Raw genomic sequence first — 19860 nt, forward strand, 5'->3', positions numbered from 1 at the left:
CTCTACAAAGTGGCTTCTTCTTGCTGCTCTCTCTACAGGGTGAATTGTTTGTAGCTGAACAATCTATAAGTAACTTCTTCTAGCTGATCTCTCTACAGGGTGGTTTGTTTGTAGCTGAATTCTGTGCAGGTGATTTGTTTGCAGCTGAGCTCTTTACAGAATGGTTTCTTTGTAGCTGAACTCTCTGCAAGGTAACTTCTTCTAACTGATCTTTCTACAGGGCAATTTGTTTGTGGCTGAATTGTCTACAGGGTGATTTCTTTGCAGCTGAACTCTCTACATGGTGGTTTCTTTGTAACTGAACTCCTTACAAGGTAATTTCTTCTAGCTGATCTCTCTACAGGGAGATTTGTTTGTAGCTGAACTCTCTACAGGTGATTTGTTTGAAGCTGAACTCTCTACATGATGGTTTCTTTGTAGCTGAACTCTCTACAAGGTAACTTCTTCTAGCTGATCTCTCTACAGGGAGATTTGTTTGTAGCTGACCTCTCTACAGGGCGATTTTTTATTGTAGCTGAACTTTCTACATACAAAGTGACTTGTTCTAGCTGGTCTCTCTACAGGTGATTTGTTTGCAGCTGAACTCTCTACAAGGAAACTTCTTCTAGCTGATCTCTCTACAGGGAGATTTGTTTGTAGCTGAACTCTCTACAGGTGATTTGTTTGCAGCTGAACTCTCTACATGATGGTTCTTTGTAGCTGAACTCTCTACAAGGTGACTTCTTCTAGCTGACCTTTCTACAGGGAGATTTGTTTGTAGCTGAACTCTCTACAAGGTCACTAGTTTGTAGCTGAACTCTCTACAGGGTGACTTCTTTTAGCTGATCTTTCTAGAGGGTGATTTGTTTGTAGCTGAACTCTCTACAGGTGATTTGTTTGAAGCTGAACTCTCTACATGATGGTTTCTTTGTAGCTGAACTCTCTACAAGGTAACTTCTTCTAGCTGATCTCTCTACAGGGAGATTTGTTTGTAGCTGACCTCTCTACAGGGTGATTTTTTTTGTAGTTGAACTTTCTACATACAAAGTGACTTGTTCTAGCTGGTCTCTTTACAGGATGACTTGTTTCTAGCTGATCTCTCTGCAGGGTGACTTGTTTCTAGCTGAACTCTACCGGGTGATCTGTTCGTAGCTGAACTCTCTACAGGATGATTTGTTTACAGCTGAACTATCTACATGGTGGTTTCTTTGCAGCTGAATTCTCTACAAGGTGACTTCTTCTAGCTGAACTCTCTATAGGGTGATCTTCTCGTAGCTGAACTCTCTGCAGGGTGATTTGTTTGCAGCTGAACTTTCTACATGATGGTTTGTTCATAACTGAACACTCTACAAGGTAACCTCTTCTAGCTGATCTCTTTACAGGATAACTTGTTTCTAGCTGAACTCTCTACATGGTGATTTGTTGGTAGCTAAACTCTCTACAATTCGATTTGTTTGCAGCTGAACTCTCTACATGATGGTTTCTTTGTAGCTGAACTCTCTACAAGGTAGCTTCTTCTAGCTGATCTCTCTACAGGATGACTTGTTTCTAGCTGAACTCTCTACAGGGTGATCCTTTCGTAGCTGAACTCACTACAGGGTGATTTGTTTAGCGCTGAAGTCTCTACATGATGGTTTGTTTGTAGCTGAACTCTCTACAAGGTAATTTATTCTAGCTGATCTCTCTACAGGATCACTTGTTTGTATCTGAATTCTGTACAGGTGATTTGTTTGCAGCTGAACTCTCTACATGATGGTTTCTTTGTAGCTGAACTCTCTACAAGGTAACTTCTTCTAGTTGATCTCTCTACAGGATGACTTGTTTCTAGCTGAACTCTCGACAGGATGATCTGTTCATAGCTGAATTCTCTACATGGTAGTTTCTTTGTAGCTAAACTCTTTACAAGGTGACTTCTTCTAGCTGATCTCTCTATAGGGTGATTTGTTTGTAGCTGAACTATCTGCAGGGTGATTTGAACTCTCTACAAGGTGATGTTTTCTAGTTGATCTCTCTACCTAGTCTGGGTGACTTGTTTCTAGCTGAACTCTCTACAGTGTGATCTGTTAAGTTTCTACCTGATCTCTCTATAGAGTTATATCTTGTTTGTGTAGCTGAACTCTTTTACATGGTGGTTTTTTGATTGGTTGCTGAACTCTCTCTCCACGGTGACTTGTTTGTACTACAGAGTGACTTGTTTGTAGCTGAACTTTCTACAGAGTGACTTACTTGTAGCTGAACATTGCATAAAGTAACCTGTTTGTAGCTGATCTAGATGAAGTCTCTACTAGGTAGCTTGTTTGTAGCTGAACCCTTTACGCAGTGACTTGTTTGTAGCTGAATTCTCTACAGAGTGACTTGTTGTAGCTGAACTCTCTACAAGGTGACTTGTTTATAGTTGAATTCTCTTCAGTGTGACTTATAATGTTCTGAATCTCTACAGCAACATATTTGTAGCTGAACTCTCTACAGGATGACTTGCTTGTAGCTGAATTGTCTATAAGATTAACTGTTTGTAGCTGAACTCCCTACAGGATAACTTGCAATGCCATATAATTCTATAATGGAGTAAGTTATAAACGTAGCTGAATGCTTTATTAGGGTGACTGTTCTATTAGAGTATCTCGATCTCGCATATGCTACATGTAGTTGGCTTTGGAATCATAACTCAGTGGTTTGTAATCCGACTCTTCTGTACTACTGCAAGGACTTTCTATGATAATTATTCCAGCTACACACCAATTCTCAGCTCACTGTTCTAAGCGGTTTGCTTGGTAGGCATGAAACTAATAGTTTTTTTATTCATAAGTCAATCGCGTAATTGTGACATAGGTTGGGTTTTGTGTCATATCTCGATGGCCTTTAACTGGATTCCTTTCAAACCACAAAAAGGCACTCCTACGATAGTTACTCCATATACATAGCAATTTTCGGGTAAGTAGAATTCTAGGAAACGGGAACGGAAAGCGGGAATGGAAACGACCAACGGAAAATGCCTGATGAAGGTTATCATGTCAATATACGGGTTAGATTTTACAGCATGATGCTTCTTTGTAACATTGGTGGACCCTACGCATTGTTCCGCTAAAATGATCGAAACTCTCTAATAGAGCAGTCACCGTGCATTATAATACTCTACTAGAACAATCAAGAATGTTTTGTAAACTATGCGGACCTTTAAACCTGTGAATGATGGAGCAACTATGGCTGGCAAAGATTAAGTATGTAGACTAGCTAAGTCATCAACACTGACTGTTAACCGTTCCTTTAAAACTATATACATTTTAAAAGATTCAACACTGAAACATGCTTGAAGAAGTTTGTGAAGTATTCTAATTATATAGACTGAAGACAGTGTCTATATAGGCTATGCACTTACATGCAGCTTCCTGATAAGAGTTATATGTCTGATAATGTATGCTGTTAGCTTGCTTGTCAGCTCCAAGACGTGCATGGCTGGTCTCATATGGCACACACTAGCTATATCATCAACACTATTTAAAAAAACTGAAATAACTATACTCCTTGAAACCATACAAAAGATTCAACAATTAAGAATGAAGAAATTTACGAAGTATTCTAATCAATTGACAGTGTTTACATAAAGATGTTAGAAGGTGTATGGCTGCAACCTTGTCAAGATAAAAGTTTGTATCTCACCAGGGGCCTTTTAGTATTGAAAGCTTGAGAATCATTGTACTATAGCTGGCAACCCTCAGCCTCTTCATTGGAGTCACCGATCAGCCTGACACATACTGTATCTATCACATACCTAACTTTTATCTTGACAAGGTTGCAGCCATACACCTTCTAACATCTTTATGTAAACACTGTCAATTGATTAGAATACTTCGTAAATTTCTTCATTCTTAATTGTTGAATCTTTTGTATGGTTTCAAAGAGTATAGTTATTTCAGTTTTTTTAAATAGTGTTGATGATATAGCTAGTTAGTGTGTGTCATATGAGACCAGCCATGCACGTCTTGGAGCTGACAAGCAAGCTAACAGCATACATTATCAGACATATAACTCTTATCAGGAAGCTGCATGTAAGTGCATAGCCTATATAGACACTGTCTTCAGTCTATATAATTAGAATACTTCACAAACTTCTTCAAGCATGTTTCAGTGTTGAATCTTTTAAAATGTTTATAGTTTTAAAGGAACGGTTAACAGTCAGTGTTGATGACTTAGCTAGTCTACATACTTAATCTTTGCCAGCCATAGTTGCTCCATCATTCACAGGTTTAAAGGTCCGCATAGTTTACAAAACATTCTTGATTGTTCTAGTAGAGTATTATAATGCACGGTGACTGCTCTATTAGAGAGTTTCGATCATTTTAGCGGAACAATGCGTAGGGTCCACCAATGTTACAAAGAAGCATCATGCTGTAAAATCTAACCCGTATATTGACATGATAACCTTCATCAGGCATTTTCCGTCGGTCGTTTCCGTTCCCGCTTTCCTAGAATTCTACTTACCCACAATTTTCAGCTCATTCCTTCAAGTGGTTTACCCTGTGGGTGTGACAGACCTTCGACCTTATTTTACGCAAATAATCGGTCATAACTCCGTAAATGTTCATCGGATTCCTACCAAACTTGGTACTGAGGTTCGCCTTACTGAACCCTTTAAGTGTGCCAAATTTCAGCCTGATCCAAGCACGCATTCGTGTTTTATTGCGGATTTTGCAAAGTGTGCGAAAAGAAGTAGAAGAAGAAAAAAACGAAGAAAAAAAACCCAAACTTTGGCCGCTCGTATCTCGGAAATGGCTGGAGCGATTGTCTTTAAATTTCGTATGTGGACTCCCCTACCTCGCCGGCATTTCTGTAGCAACTTTGGTTTTAATAGGATAAGGAATCACGGAGCTACAAAGGTGTGAAAATCGCGTTTACTTTCTTCCTGTAAATATACTCACAGTGTGGCGCACTGGCTTTTTGGGCCGCACGACACACTACCGTGTGTCTTGATCATTACAACATAACATACAGTTAATATTAGTTTTAGCATGGGGAACACTAAAAACTCCAGAGGGTCCCATGCTTGTAGAGGGAAATATGCCAAGAAAGAAGGTTCCTACAAGAAAGAATGACACAGTGGATGTAATGAACCATGATGGTAGCAGAATTATTAACCTGAATAAACTCCAGGAACATCTGCAGGTGATCAGTCGACATGCAGCCACTTGTCAGTCGTGTGCAGATAATACTCTCTCTGGTAATGAGCCCATTGTACTGGTGGGTGTGAAGGATCATCAAGGACTGTGTTCCATTCTTACTTCTCGGTGTGCCAGCTGTCATGAGGAATTCCAGTTTGCGACATCATCAAGAGTGCAGGGCTTAAGTGGAGGTCAATACTGGGAGTGTAATCTGGCTGCAGTGTGGGGACAGATGGCTACAGGGGGAGGACATGCACCACTGACAGAGTCAATGGCAGTACTTGGCCTACCTTCATTGACAAAGAAAGCCTTCATGGCTATTGAGAAACGCATTGGAGACTGGTGGCGGACTCTTCTCAATGAATCCATGAAGCAGGCTGGTGAGGAGGAGAAGGCCATTGCTCTTTCCAAGGACAGCAGATATGACATACCCAGGATAACTGTGATTGTGGATGGTGGCTGGAGCAAACGTGCTCACAAACATTCATACAACGCCAAGTCTGGTGTTGGCATCATAATCGGAAAGGAGACCGGGAAAATCCTGTTCATGGGAGTCAGAAACAAGTATTGTGCAGTATGCCACAACACATCTGGGGGTACTATACCTGAGCATACTTGCTTCCTCAACTGGGACCAGTCTTCATCAGCAATGGAGACTGACATCATTGTTGAAGGGTTCTGCCAATCAGAAACACAGCATGGCCTCCACTACGCTGAGTTCATTGGAGATGGTGACAGCTCAGTTCACCCTACTCTTGTCAGGAAAGTACCATATGGCACATTGATTAAGAAGGTGGAATGCGCCAACCACGCTGTAAAGTGCTTCTGTGGAACACTGGAGAGCTTGGTCCTGGACAAACCATCCTACAAGGGTAGAGGTAAACTGACTGAAGCCATGAGGAAACGGCTCACCAAATCAGCTTGTTGTGCCATCATCATGCGGAGCCAAGAGCTTAATAAGGTAGAAGCAGTAAAGAAACTTCAGCGGGACTTGGTGAACATTCCATTACACTGTTTTGGCTGCCACTCCAAGTGTAGTCCTGATTTATGCAAAACAGCACAAAAGAATCAACAACAAACACAGGAACAACAGGAACAACAACAACAGCAGCTACCACCAACTAACATGGGAGCAATGGCCAACAATACAGTAGAAGATGGAACGAACGACACAATTCACAACATCACATCAGGTAAGATTACATTATGTCAACACAAGAAGCACAAGGACACATCACCTTTCTTACACAGGTCTGAATGATGTCATTACCACTCAAGCGCAGGCATGGGCTGATGCCACTGATAATGAAGGTCTGGATGATACCAGGAGTATCCCAACAACCACTGCTGAGGTAGACCAACAGACATCCTATGATCAATCAGCCGACTAGTAGGGAAAGCACCTCAATTAATTGGTAAAAATAAAAGACATCATATCAGTGTTACAAATTTATACTATAGGTAACTTCACGACTAATCTGTGTGAAAGTTGGATGCATATACGGACTAAATTTGATGGTGGCAAGCAGATCAACAGAAGCCAATCTGGATCATGGGGTGGTCGGTGTGCTGGAGCTGGTCTACGGTGTAATGAAGGAGCTGGATGGGGACCATCAATGTGGAAGACAGCTGTATGCACAGAACCATCTGATGTGTTCAAGCTTGCTGCAGCTAATGCTGTGAAACGTACAGACAATGATCGGAAGCGTAAAGCTTCTGCTGATGCAAAGCTGCAACGCAAGAAGGCACGATATAGCACAACTTCAGTGGACACAGCTTGATCTCTAGAATGGCATATTCCAGGCAAGTGAAAACAACCATGTAATGTTACCATTGCATACCTTTATAACTACAGATATGATGGTGGTATTGAAGCTCTAGATGTTCCAACTGACGTTCCTGCCGATCACCTGAAGCAAATGATGATGAGGTGTTATAGAGCTGAGGTAATGATGGACAGCAACAAGGCCCGGTCAATTGAGCTTGCAACAATGAACCACACATATGATGATGATGAATCAGTGATTTGGCTCACTGAGAGGAGGAAGAGAATAACATCGTCTAATGCCCGCTCAATCGCTAAGCGAAGACTCACCACACCTGTGACTCGTATGGTACACCAGTTACTGTACTCAACATTTCGGGGCAACTCAGCCACCAGGTGGGGTCTACAGCAAGAAAAAGACAGTGTGGGTGTGTACACATCGTGGCTAAATGATAGAGGATCACTTAGTCCAACAGTAAATATTAATTGTGGTTTAACTGTGTGCACAGCTCACCCATGGCTAGCAGCAACTCCTGATGGCTGGGTTACTGATCCTGAAGCTTCGCCAAGTGATGGGCTGGTTGAGTTTAAGAATCCCTACAGCTACAGAGATCTTGCTGTTCATCACGCTATCACTGCTAATAAGTGCGACTGTTTATTCATTAATAATGGTCTCATCCAACTGAAGCGCACTCACTGCTATTATTACCAAGTACAAATGGCGATGTTCTGCACTAACACACGATGGTGCGACTTCCTTCTCTGCACCACTGTAGACTATCATTGTGAAAGGGTGGAGTACAATGAAACTTTCTGTCTCGAGATCATTCCCACACTGAGACGCTTCTACATCGTCGCAATTCTTCCCGAGCTTTCTCTGAAGGGTAAATCCATTCGGGAACCGAAGGACTGGATCAGTGATGAGGAATCCTTCATTCAGGAAATGGTACAGCTCGTCTCTTGAAAGAAACGCCAAAGGCGTGTAATTCACACTTATTGTAATAGTATTTTAACACACACTACAGTTTTGTTAGTTGTAATTTGTCACGAAACAACCATTAAATACTCTTACCTTGCTACATCGAAGTGAAAACGACAAGAAACTCAAACGCCTTCCTGTACCATGTGGTCATTCACGCGCAAACAATACGTAAGCAATTTTTACATGCGAGTTATTACAACCAAAAAATTATTTCCGGAACTTGAGGGTATCCCGTAACCTTAAATACCGCGATAGTGAATACTATCCCGATAGTTTATGAAACACTTTGCTCTTAACAAAGTCTTAGTTGTATAGCTATGATTTGCAGTCATATAGAAAGTTATTTTGCATGAACAGGACATTTGTTGATTAACTGCGTGGGCGGCCAATGAATATGGACATTTGGTATAGCTTTTACAGGCCACTCCTTTATAAGAAAGCTGGTAATACTGTAAAACAGTATAGAAGGGTTGTTGATACCATTTTAATGCAGATCTGAGCTTATCATAACTATCATGATAGTGATATCCCTACTATCGTGATATATCGCACTATCGATACTATGGCTCAGCCCTAACAATGTCATCAAAATCCTTCTTCAGCCAATGCTCATACGCAACCTAGCCTGAGTAATCTGCCTCCCAACCCAAGTTTGAGAAAATTTCATGTGCATCTGTTACACTATATACTGACCCTTTCTTGACCAGTTCCCCTGTTGTAAAGTTATAACAGAAATGTTTCTTTTAGTGATGTAACTATAAAACAATGATGTGTACAAACTGTGAATGTACATCCGTAACAATTGAATGGACTACATACATATATGCACATGTCTCACTATGCTGTAATGTGTTTCAAATATTTCTCACAATGTTAAAATAAGTTATTCTGTGGAACATCTAATAAATCCCCCTCCCAATATATAGCAGTATCAAGGATACAGAATGGCACTTTTTTCGGTAGTACTGTACTAGTATATTAAAAATTATAAATTTAAAAATGAAGTAGGGATCTAAGCAATAAAAAGTAGTGAAACAAGAGATGAACAATGGTAGCTATTACAACATAGCTCAGTGGGAAATCCCTACTTTGGCACGGAACACAATTGTTATACCATGCCAAAGTAGGGATTTCCCACTGAGCTATACTGTAATAGCTACCACTGTTCATCTCTTGTTTCACTACTTTTTATCACTTAGATTCCTACTTCATTTTTAAATTTATAATTTTATACTAGCTTGTTTAGTTTTTATTGTTTAAGCATACAGCTAGCTATAAACATGTGACTGTTCTATTAGGGTGACTGCTGTATTAGAGTATCTCGAGTTGGCCTGCAAAGATGTGTGTTTGCCCAAAAAGGATGTGGTCGTCGTGGTTTCGATCAATTATTAGACTAAAATAACCGGCTCAAATCAGCCTACCACTGAAGGTGTGGTCACAAATACAGCTAGCGTAAATGGGCGTGGTCATTGTGGTTTCAATTGATAGAGTGATGATACGTAGAATAAAAAATGGGCGTGATCTTGTGACCTATCGTGGAGTACCGGTACCTCCGTACAGTAGCGTAGTCTAAGCGCCTTAAATAATGTTGTGGTGTCTATTATGCTGCATAAAGAAAGTGTTGATATGGAAAATTAACACCTCGATATGGTTTCGTTGGATGAAGAAGACAAGCAGCCTGATTGAACATAAAAAAAAAGACAAGGCGCACAGGACGTACACTTGTCGGAACCCCAAAAGGCACATCCTACTGGTAAGTTTGTTGTGGCATAAAATGGTGACCGTGTGCTGCTTCGTTTGGGCTCTAGGCTTGTGACTGTGGTCAGTGAGTGAGTGAGTGAGTGAGTGAGTGAGTGAGTGAGTGAGTGAGTGAGTGAGTGAGTGAGTGAGTGAGTGAGTGAGTGAGTGAGTGAGTGAGTGAGTGAGATGAAATTTCGAGTTTTGGCAATTTTTAAAAAAATTCAATCCGGCCACCGGTAAGCATTTTCTTGTTTTTAACACTACATTTGATGTTAAATGGTCTAATATTATTCTGTAAAGGTGATTTTCGTCATGTAAGAAGTTTATAAGCTGGTTTTTAAAAGGCAGTATTTTTGGCAGTGTGCGTCATTTCGGGGGAATCCCTACTTAAACAGTACTACCGTACAGTTTGATACAGAGCTGTATGCATTCAGCCTGTACTTGTTGTACAACTACACACACCTTCTGTTTTCATGTTTACACACTGCTCATGCATAGTAGCTGTACAACATGTACTGTAGAAGTCCTCACGAAGAATTGAGCATATACATCTATCTTATAAGCAATCTGAAATCAGAGCTGTACATCCGTAACATACGTCTGTGATACCATAAAATAGCTACTAATTACAACAAACATCAGGAGGAAGACACTTAGAAATACCCAAAAAGGTTATACAAACTAAGTGACTGGTTATCACTGGAACAGCTCTGGAGAAGATGTTGAACTGTAACAACACATGGCACAAACCAATTGAAATTGTCCTAAATTTAATACAAGCCACTAGTTTTACTTTTATGTCTTCAAAGACATGGCAAGGCATACACTACGGTTTCCTTGAGTAACATATAAAATTACAAAATACTCACTTATATTAATCCTAGACAGTTATCATAGTTCTGCACAACCCTTAGCGAAGTAGGCATTTAAATAACTAAAGTTTTAAAGCCTTTTGTAGCCCTTCACCAACTGAAAGGTAATTTGCAAAACTACGAGGAATGTGGACCCAGAATGTACACATCTCACTTGTTCGCTCACAAGTCCTCTATTGCTCACAAGTATGGAGACCTTGCCTACTTAAAAACATTAATATGTTAGAAAGAATACAGAGGTGGGCTACAAAGTGGATTCTGAATGATTACCAATCATCATACAGGTCTCGTCTGGTAACTTTACATCTGTTACCATTACTGTATGTTTATGAAATGAATGATATTATGTTCTTTATTAACAACAGTCATCACATCTCAATATTACTGAGTATGTCCAGTTTAGTTCTTCTAATACGCATTTTGGTTCATCCGAAAAAATGATCCATCACAGATGTTCCTCCAACATAGCTCAGAACTTTTACTTCCATCGTTTACCACACATTTGGAACTCACTACCTAAAATGAATCTGTCTCTACCTACAAACACCATTAAGCACAAACTCTACAACTTCATGTGGGATCATTTCATACAGCAATTTAATGATAGTAATGTTCATAGTTTACATTACCTTTGTCCTTACTGCCACTGTTCAACAGCGTCACCATCGCCAATATATGAAGTACTATTTTGACTAATTACTTATAATATAATTAATTTTGTTTTATGTGGTGAGTCACTGGCAGCACTTGCCAGTGGCTTTCAGTATAATTTTATATACTGAAAAACAATAATAAATAAATAAAATAAACTAAACAAACACTCTAATATATTGACATTTTACAGAAACGCATTGTGAATGGTGTATTTCATTATCCCACTTTTTTTCGAAGGGGATAACAATGATCCGGCGAATGCATTTGTATTGAAGTTAATGGCTCATGTGAGATGATTCCAATTCAAGGTACTAGGGAAACTGGAACTGGAATCAGGAATGGAACAGAATGGCCACTCTGATAACTCCACTATCAAGCACACTAGTTGAATGAAGGTAAATTTTTGGTGAGTTCGAGGCAAGCTAGGGTGGAGCGAGCGAAGCAAGCGTCCCAGCAAAGCCGGGCCAACCCTAGCTCACCTCGAACTCACCAAAAACTTACCTTCATACAAACAGTGAAAGACATCATTATGCTTAACAGGCAAACTTCCGGTTATTATAACTTGCCGGGTACTAGTATGCATATCTATGGTATAGAGCATTTTCAACACGTGATAACTTCAAAATGCGCCTACGCGTCCGCCATACTGGTGAACCGTGTAATATTTCACTCAGTATATTGCGTTTACAGTATTCTACTGGCAGTAGAGAGAAGTCATGGTTGCTGTGGAAGGGAATTGCATCTTTGGCAGTGATTAGAAGGCTAGAAGGTTGATTAATGAGCACGAAAGACGCAATGGGACTGAACTGAAAGAAGCCATTCATTATAAAGAATCTCGAGGGAATTTCTTGTGTTAAACACCTGTTTCTTAGCATCCCTGACTGTGACAAGAGTCATCATTATGTGTGTAGTAGTAATGAGTTCTACAATGCAGTTCAATGCTGGAGTAAATGGTAAACTGTTCAATATTTCCATATTCTATATTGTAGCTGTTCAGTAACAACTTGCAACAACCTTGCTGGCCATCTCTAGTTTGTAAATGTTATGTTCATGGCATGGAGAACAGACTGTACAGTCACATTCAAGTGGGGAACAAACAAATGTATTGTAGCAATAGCATGTAACTGCTAGAGACCAGCCTTTTTGCTATGTTACGTTGTAAAAGGAATTTGCTTTTGCAGTGACCATGTTGATATGCTGTGTCCATTTTAGGTTGCTGTCCAGCAATAACAACACCCAGGTAAGATCTTCTGCATACCATGACCTACATGCAAACTCAAGAGTCATAATTATATGATCATCTACAAAATTATAATAGTAGACTAGATAGTAGATGTCCAAGAAATCTATGTATGTATTTTTGTTAAGAACAGATGGACCAGTCCACGCATTTGTGTAGTTTGTAAAATTTATTGTTTTATTATAGAAAAACAGCTATGCATCAGAACAATTCAAAATATTGATCAGCTGATTCTACCTTCTAACTATGATGACCAGCTATGGCTTAATGATTGTTATCCTTGGACTCCACTGTTTACCAGAACCAGTGTCTGTAATTCAAGTACACACATTAGGGGCATTGATCACTTCTGATCTATTATGTGTCTCATCAGCACTACATGAATGTAGTGTAACTTCTCTAGTTAACCACATCAACACAAGTCACAGTTATGACAATTGTGTCAAAAAGGTTCATTGTACTTACCACCATTGAGATGTGGATCACCCAATATTATAATTTTCACAAAGTTCTTGCATTCAGTGCATGACTATTGTAATTGTGTCTTATATGTTTGGTTTTATAAGTTTGTGTTGCATTTGTACACATTTGAGTGGCAGAGATGATTAGTACAGTGACCCGTCTATTATCCGAACCCAGAGTGTATTTGAAATGAAGCTCATTCATTTTGTTCACAACATTAGTCTAATAGAATGTACATTTATTCTAACAAAACAATCATTTTTACAGTTCAGATATAATGGAAGGACCATGCACTATAATAGTCTCGCGTAGCCAGACCACTACTTTTCTTTTGTGTGGGCGTCGGGAAAAGTAGGGTTAGTCTTGCATGGCCAGACCGCTTTTTCTCCATCACGGCACTTATCGATTAGAGATTATAAGCGCCTACTCAGAAATAAGGTCTGGTCCAGAATCAATACGTAAACTCATTTTCACACCCCAAGCAAGAGCTCGGGGTGTTTAATCAACTTTCGTCATAAAACGTATACTTCCTTTTAATTTTCAAGCCACGCACACACTGGAAATGCCATGAACGATAGCCGGTAGAGTCGATGAGAAACACTGAGGCTGGTTTGCTAAGGCTAAAAAGAACACGGGTTGATTCCTTGCTCAGTTCGCCTTTAGCCTTTTCGTTTTCACAAGGAATTGATCCGTGATCTTTTTAACTGTAGAAAACCAGCCTCAGTGTCTCTCATCAACTCCACTAGCTATTGTTCATGGCATTTCCAGTGTGTATGTGGCTTGAAATTTAAAAGGAAGTATACGTTTTATGACGAAAGTTGATTAAACACCCCGAGTTCTTGCTTGGGGTGTGAAAACGAGTTTACGTATCAATTCTGGACCAGACCCTATTTCGGAGTAGGTGCTTATAATCTCTAATCATAGATTATATATTCGTTACCCGGGATATGAAACATAGCGGCGCGCTCCAATAGCAACTGCACATTCCAAAATTCCAATCCGCGTTGTTAATTATTTCTATGCGCTCCACGTTCTAGTTCAGCGATATGGCGAAACTGTTAACTCTTCTTCATTGTTTGTTCGTTTAAAAGTGAGAAAACGACTGTGTTGCTGAAAAGAAGTGGTCAATTTGGCCTTGTTTTGACATTTATACGCAATTTGTAAGAAACTGACGGGCAACTGCTACAACCTATTTTTGTCTACCAATTTCACTGTGTTAATGTCTCTGTTTAGACTGTTTGACGCTTTTCTACAGTAAAGGACTCATGTAAGATTTGCATTACCTGGTTAGTTTATCAATTTCAGACTGGGATGTCAGGTTGTGGATAGTTGTTTGTAAGAGTTACTATTAGCAACAAGGATTTTTTGTGTACCTGCCAAGCTAAACTACTGCTACTATTTCAGTATTTTTGTTTTGCAAAGTAATCTACTGTTATTAAAGCTTTGCATGAGTGATATAATGAAGTGCCATGTAATTTGTGATGGTTTCCATGACTCACAGAATTCACTTTTTTTAGGGCTCATTCAATGGTACCACACATCACCTACAAGTACTGTATGCTGGTTAAACAGATGAATTTTATTGGAAAACAACCACTGTACTGCATTCCAACACAGGAAGGAAGGTTATTTGCTAATATCCAGTGACAGATTACTATGAGAATAGAGATGATCTATGAAACAGTGAGATCAACCACATATTTGGAACACCATAGAAGCACGAGAGGCGGATGGTTTAACAAAAAGACTGTTAACACACAATGTTGAGGAATTTAGAACCTGAATGAATCAAGTGACCTAAAATATATTGAAGCTGTAACAATATTTCTGGTAAAAGGCAGGGGTGTAAAAGCAATAATGACGATAATACTGTACAGGTCATTCACAAATGGTGGTCTCCACTGCCCACCAGTGTGGAGAATTATATTACTGATAAGTTTCAAATCTAGATCATACCTAGCCACTATACTGGCTTGTATTGTTTCGTTCAGCTGTAAACCATACAACAGTAAAAATGTGAAATTGTAACACATTAATACATCATAAGATCTTGTACAGTAATGTTAATAACTTATGCTGTAGTATTATAGGAATGTGCTACAAATTTATGTTGTTTCCCAGGTCATGTTCTGAAGTTGCATTCATGATTGGTCAGGCTGAACTACAAGACATGCCAAACCGTCTGTAGTGCATACATACAATTATTTTGTAATTCACATCTGTGATGCAATATATCCACTGGCCAGAAATACGAATGTGCTATGGTCCAGATGTGCTATAATACTACTGTAATAAATACTAAGACTAGGTGGTTGTCACATGAGATTCAGGATATGATGCAGCTCCACAAATTCTTAGCAAATTCATGCCTGTCGTACATCTGCTCAGGAATGTAGTATCATGGAAGTCCGGTACGTAGCAGCAGCATCATCAAGTAACGGCATATCCGTTGGATCGCCTTGTTCAGAGACCTTGCCAGTGACTACTGGCACCCCGGCCCACCCTTCTGGATCTTGTTCTGAATCACTAGAGAAGATGCTTAACTCCAGTTAGGCTGCAAATGCACAAGTTAACTTAATGATTTTATACACTAGCTCACCTTCAGATACTTCTTTTAGCCAGTCTTTACGTTCTTCCCATTACATGCACGTTACTATAGTACATTCTAATTAAGCGTGTTAACAACGCGGAGTGTCAAAAACGAAGTACTCCGTTTCATATCCCGGGTAACGAATATATAATTTATGTTCTAATCGATAAGCGCCGTGACGGAGAAAAAGCGGTCTGGCCACGCGAGACTAAAGTAGGGTCTGGTACATAGTCTCGCATAGCCAGACCCTTTTCTTCTTTTGTGTGGGGGCGGGAAAGAAAAGGGTCTGGTGAACATAGTATAGCGTCATCATTGGCCTATCCCGAGATTGTGGGGATTCTACTGTGCAACTTCCGGATTGTTTGTGGGTGCGAATGACGTGTTTTGTTAACCATTGCATCATTTGCATCCTATTGCCATAGCTACTGCTTTTATATCTATGGCAACAGGACACAAACGGTGCAATGGTTAGCAAAACATATCATTCGCACCCACAAACAATCCGGAAGCTGCGCAGTAGAATCCCCACAATCTCGGTATTGGCCAACGACGATGCTATACTATGTTCACCAGACCCTTTTCTTTCCCCGCCCCCACACAAAAGAAAGAAAAGGGCCTGGCTACGCGAGACTATCTGGTACACCTAGCTAAAAAAAAAACGAAACGCAAGTGGCAAAAATATGCTTTATTACGCATATTTAATTGCACAGCTTGTTTCCCGCGAAGAAACAAGCGCTTCTTCGGGTAGAACACCATCTGACTACAAACGCTTGTAGCTTCCAGATGCAACGCTCTTTCCTGTTTGCACTGGGTGTCACGCAACAACACGTCACTTGTCTTTCCCACAGCAACCAAATTCGGCAGCTGCAGTTAGTTAGCAACAAGCTACAAAGCACTGAACGAAGTTGGTGAGTAATAACAAGGTGGTTTTGAGGTGTGGTACAAATTTGTTTCAAGCCATATTAGTGTTTCTAATTAATTTGCACAACTAGACAAAAGCCCAAACTTGATAATTATGTTGTAAAAAGTTGTGCACTTTGGCTGCTGTTTACACATACAGTGATTGTTGACAAATAGCATTTTTACACATTTTAAATCAACAATTTCTATAAAAGTTATCAGGCGGAGACTTCCTGTGCCAGAATACTGCTGCTACTACTCCGAGTTGACCAGAGATGAAAGTTTCTACCATCAAATTCAACAATAACTTGTAACTGCTCGGGTACAGCCATCTTCAAGGACTCCATTCCTACTGTGTCCAGGGTAAATCCCGCACAGTACTGCTCCTGTCATGGAGATACACAGAGGTCTGGTCATCCATCACAGTCCTAACCTGTATTAGTTTCAAAAATACAACTGGATGTACTAGCTGTTAGAACGCAGTATTACTAAATACATAGAATGTGAGGTAAATTGGTCAAAAGAAAAGTAAAAATGTTACCAAGAGTTAATAATAGTGGAGTATTAACTCTTGATGTTACTAAAATCTATTGAGGAATGGATAGCTAGCTACACTGAAAGAGAGCAGTCACAACAGACCAATTTACGTACCAAGGCCACTTTCATCTAGCCAAATTATTGTTGCTTCAGAAGGGCTTTCTCATTCCAAAACAGAGTTATCATGGTACGACACTGCAACTGGTACAATCAGTTTGTTCTGAAAGCTTTAACAAACCAAGGTTATCATCAGTTACCTGTACAGTACAAACGTCTCAAGTACACATGGGTACGCATGAAACTTTAAAAGACCATCATTCTAAATCAGGGGAAGATCCAGGATTTCACAAGCTAACAGGAACAAAATTTGTAAAGCAGGGACTCAGAAAAGAGATACCGTATGACAAGAAAATTTGATGAATCTACATTTCAGCAGTTTTGGTGAATTACTATAAACATCCTCAAAAATTGAGAAATTATAGATCTAAACACATACTTTTAAAGGTGCTTATGAGCATTTAATGAATTTATAGTTTACAATCTAAACTAATTATTTGTCAAATTTTCTCGAGCAAAAATTTCCTGCCTTATGGCAAGCATCCATTTTGAGTAATTATCAATTTCCAGCAGTGATTACGATTTTAAATATACAGCAATACTCTAAATTGCCAGATTTTGCTGTGGGAAGCCCTTACTATTGGATGTGAATCACAAGTTCCTGAATTCAGCTGCACTGCAAGAGTCTGACCTAGTAGAAGAGGTTGTAACTGATTGATCTATTTTTAACATGTGCACCACTAAGGTAGCAGTAATGATTATTTCTCAAGATGTGGGATAAAAAGATTGCATGGATTTTGTAGGCATCTGATAATGTAGGGATTTGCAATGGTGATGTCTTTCCATAGGAATTAATAGTTTTATGCACGGGCAATCCTTGTTATGAGTCAGACTATCTCACTAACTCAACTTTGCTTCCTCGTGAAATATCTTGATAGCTTCACTTTTACATTGGGTGAGTGTTATCAAATCACAGTGGCATGCAGCCAGTTTATTCCAAACTTCATCGCTATGGTTGCCCAGGTTTAACTATTTCAAAGCATCAAGACAAGGTATGAGAATTTTTCAGTATTAGCAAAGATTTGTATGAAGGTTACATTTCTGTAAACTGAGGCTGATACTGTTGACTACTGAACTTGTAATGAGGATTGTCCATGTTATGAATCTCTACTACACAGTACATGTACTAAAGGTGTGGAGCAACTGAGATATTTTCACTATTGAGAGAGCTATATCTGAACCACAAAAATTTCTTTCAAAAATGTTTTTACATTTTGGCAATCCACAAAAGCTGTTTTAACACCTTATGACACTTGTGATGTATGGTTTATTGTGCATAACAAGATACTGAATAACACCCTCTTCTATATTAACAGAGTACAAATTTGTTTCACAAATGTATACAGTTTCATACAGCTACTAGACATGCTCTATACAAACCTTATCACTTTCGTTGACTCAGATTTTGTGCACTCTTTTTCGTTTATCCACAGCAAAGTGAAATCGGGAGCAGCTAAATTCTTGTTCAATTCTAACACTAAAATACTTTCAGCCCGCACGTTTCAAGATTAAATAAACTGAATAATTGTCTCCATAAATCATCTCCTCAAGTGTTTTTATTCGAAAATATGCCAGAAATTTACTGGTTGAACGCCATTTCTCTCGTCCGCGTGGCCTGGCAAAAACGCCATTTTGGACTTGTCGTAAATTGCGCGTGCAAGTAAAAACTCCCGTTTTTTGTCGCTTGCGTTTCGACTGTTAACTGGATAACGAACCGTAACGAGGATTGTACGTGACGTCACTACAGGTTTTCACATGAGTATATCATGCAGTTTTATTCCTCTTGACTGGCGCACTCATTGTGTGGTTCCTGTGTACAAATCTGGGGACAAAAGTTCTGTGAGCAACTACAGACCCATCTCACTGTTATGTATTTTATCGAAGGTTCTAGAAAGAATTGTGTATAATAATATAATTAATCGTGTCAGAGAACAATCCACCAAACATCAGTTTGGTTTCCTTCCTAGAAGATCTACGTTACAGCAGCTACTAGTATTTGCAGAAAAAGTCTTTGAACCTAACAAATGTGAAGTGGATGTAGTATACATGGATTTCAAGAAAGCTTTTGACTCTGTCTCTCACCACCACTTACTTGGCAAATTACAAACCTTTGGAATAACTGGTAAAGCAAGACAGTGGTTTGAAGCATATCTACACAATCGCTATCAATGTGTCAAGATAGGAGATTCACTGTCAGAATTATGTTATGTACATTCAGGGGTGCCCCAAGGAAGTGTCTTAGGACCTTTGTTATTCGTCATTTTCATTAACAACCTACCCGAATTCATTCAATTTGCAACTCCTTTTATATACGCTGATGACACCAAACTTCTATATGCAATTAGATCTTGTGAAGATACTGCAAAGTTACAAACTGATATCAACAGAGCTTCTAATTGGAGCACCCTGACTGACTTACCTTTCCACGAATCCAAATTTATTCATTTACGTTTCTTCTCGACTACAACAGTCCCCCTACCTACACCATCAATGGAAATCCTATTAAATGTCTAGCACAGCATAAAGATCTTGGAGTAACATTCACATCTGACTTCAGCTGGTCAGCACACTATAACAACATATGTACGAAAGCTTACCAAACCTTAGGACTTATCAGAAGAACATTCCAGGTTAACAGTGCTGAGGCAAAGAAACGTCTATACCTAGCACTAGTCAGATCACAACTATTATATTGTTCACAACTATTGAGGCCTCAACTAATAAGAGACATTACTGCACTAGAACGTATTCAACGAAGAGCCACTAAATATATTCTTAACGATTATACATCCTCATACAAACTCAGACTGGAACAACTGCATCTCCTGCCTCTCATGTATCACTATGAACTCCAAGATATACTGTT

General features: G+C 39.4%; 2 protein-coding genes across 6 annotated transcripts in view; one reads left to right on the forward strand and one right to left on the reverse strand.

The window, feature by feature from the left end:
• Positions 1-19860, reverse strand: part of LOC136248822 (uncharacterized) — a 49534-nt gene that overhangs the window by 28933 nt on the left and 741 nt on the right. The window contains exons 1-3 of one of the 5 annotated variants that reach the window (XR_010697835.1): positions 18375-19774; positions 16992-17625; positions 16185-16773 (exon numbers count right to left, since the gene is read on the reverse strand). The exons of 1 other annotated variant lie outside the window; for it this stretch is intronic. The gene's annotated coding sequence lies outside the window, so the exon portion shown is untranslated. 3 more of the 5 variants (XR_010697833.1, XR_010697834.1, XR_010697836.1) reach the window with 3 other exon arrangements.
• Positions 5035-6916, forward strand: LOC136251564 (uncharacterized). The gene is made up of 3 exons (XM_066044032.1): positions 5035-6328; positions 6387-6464; positions 6597-6916. Exons 1-3 carry the CDS (start codon positions 5035-5037, stop codon positions 6914-6916), a joined length of 1692 nt encoding a protein of 563 aa, XP_065900104.1.

The sequence above is a fragment of the Dysidea avara genome, chromosome 3 (assembly GCF_963678975.1).
Source record: "Dysidea avara chromosome 3, odDysAvar1.4, whole genome shotgun sequence".
NCBI classification, from domain to species: Eukaryota; Metazoa; Porifera; class Demospongiae; order Dictyoceratida; family Dysideidae; genus Dysidea; species Dysidea avara.

Coding starts and splice junctions, on each gene's coding strand:
- LOC136251564 (XM_066044032.1), top strand. CDS start 5,035: ATGCCAAGAAAGAAGGTTCCTACAAGAAAGAATGACACAGTGGATGTA. Junction 6,329..6,386: donor AATTCACAACATCACATCAG/GTAAGATTACAT, acceptor TTTCTTACACAG/GTCTGAATGATGTCATTACC. Junction 6,465..6,596: donor AGGTCTGGATGATACCAGGA/GTATCCCAACAA, acceptor TTTATACTATAG/GTAACTTCACGACTAATCTG.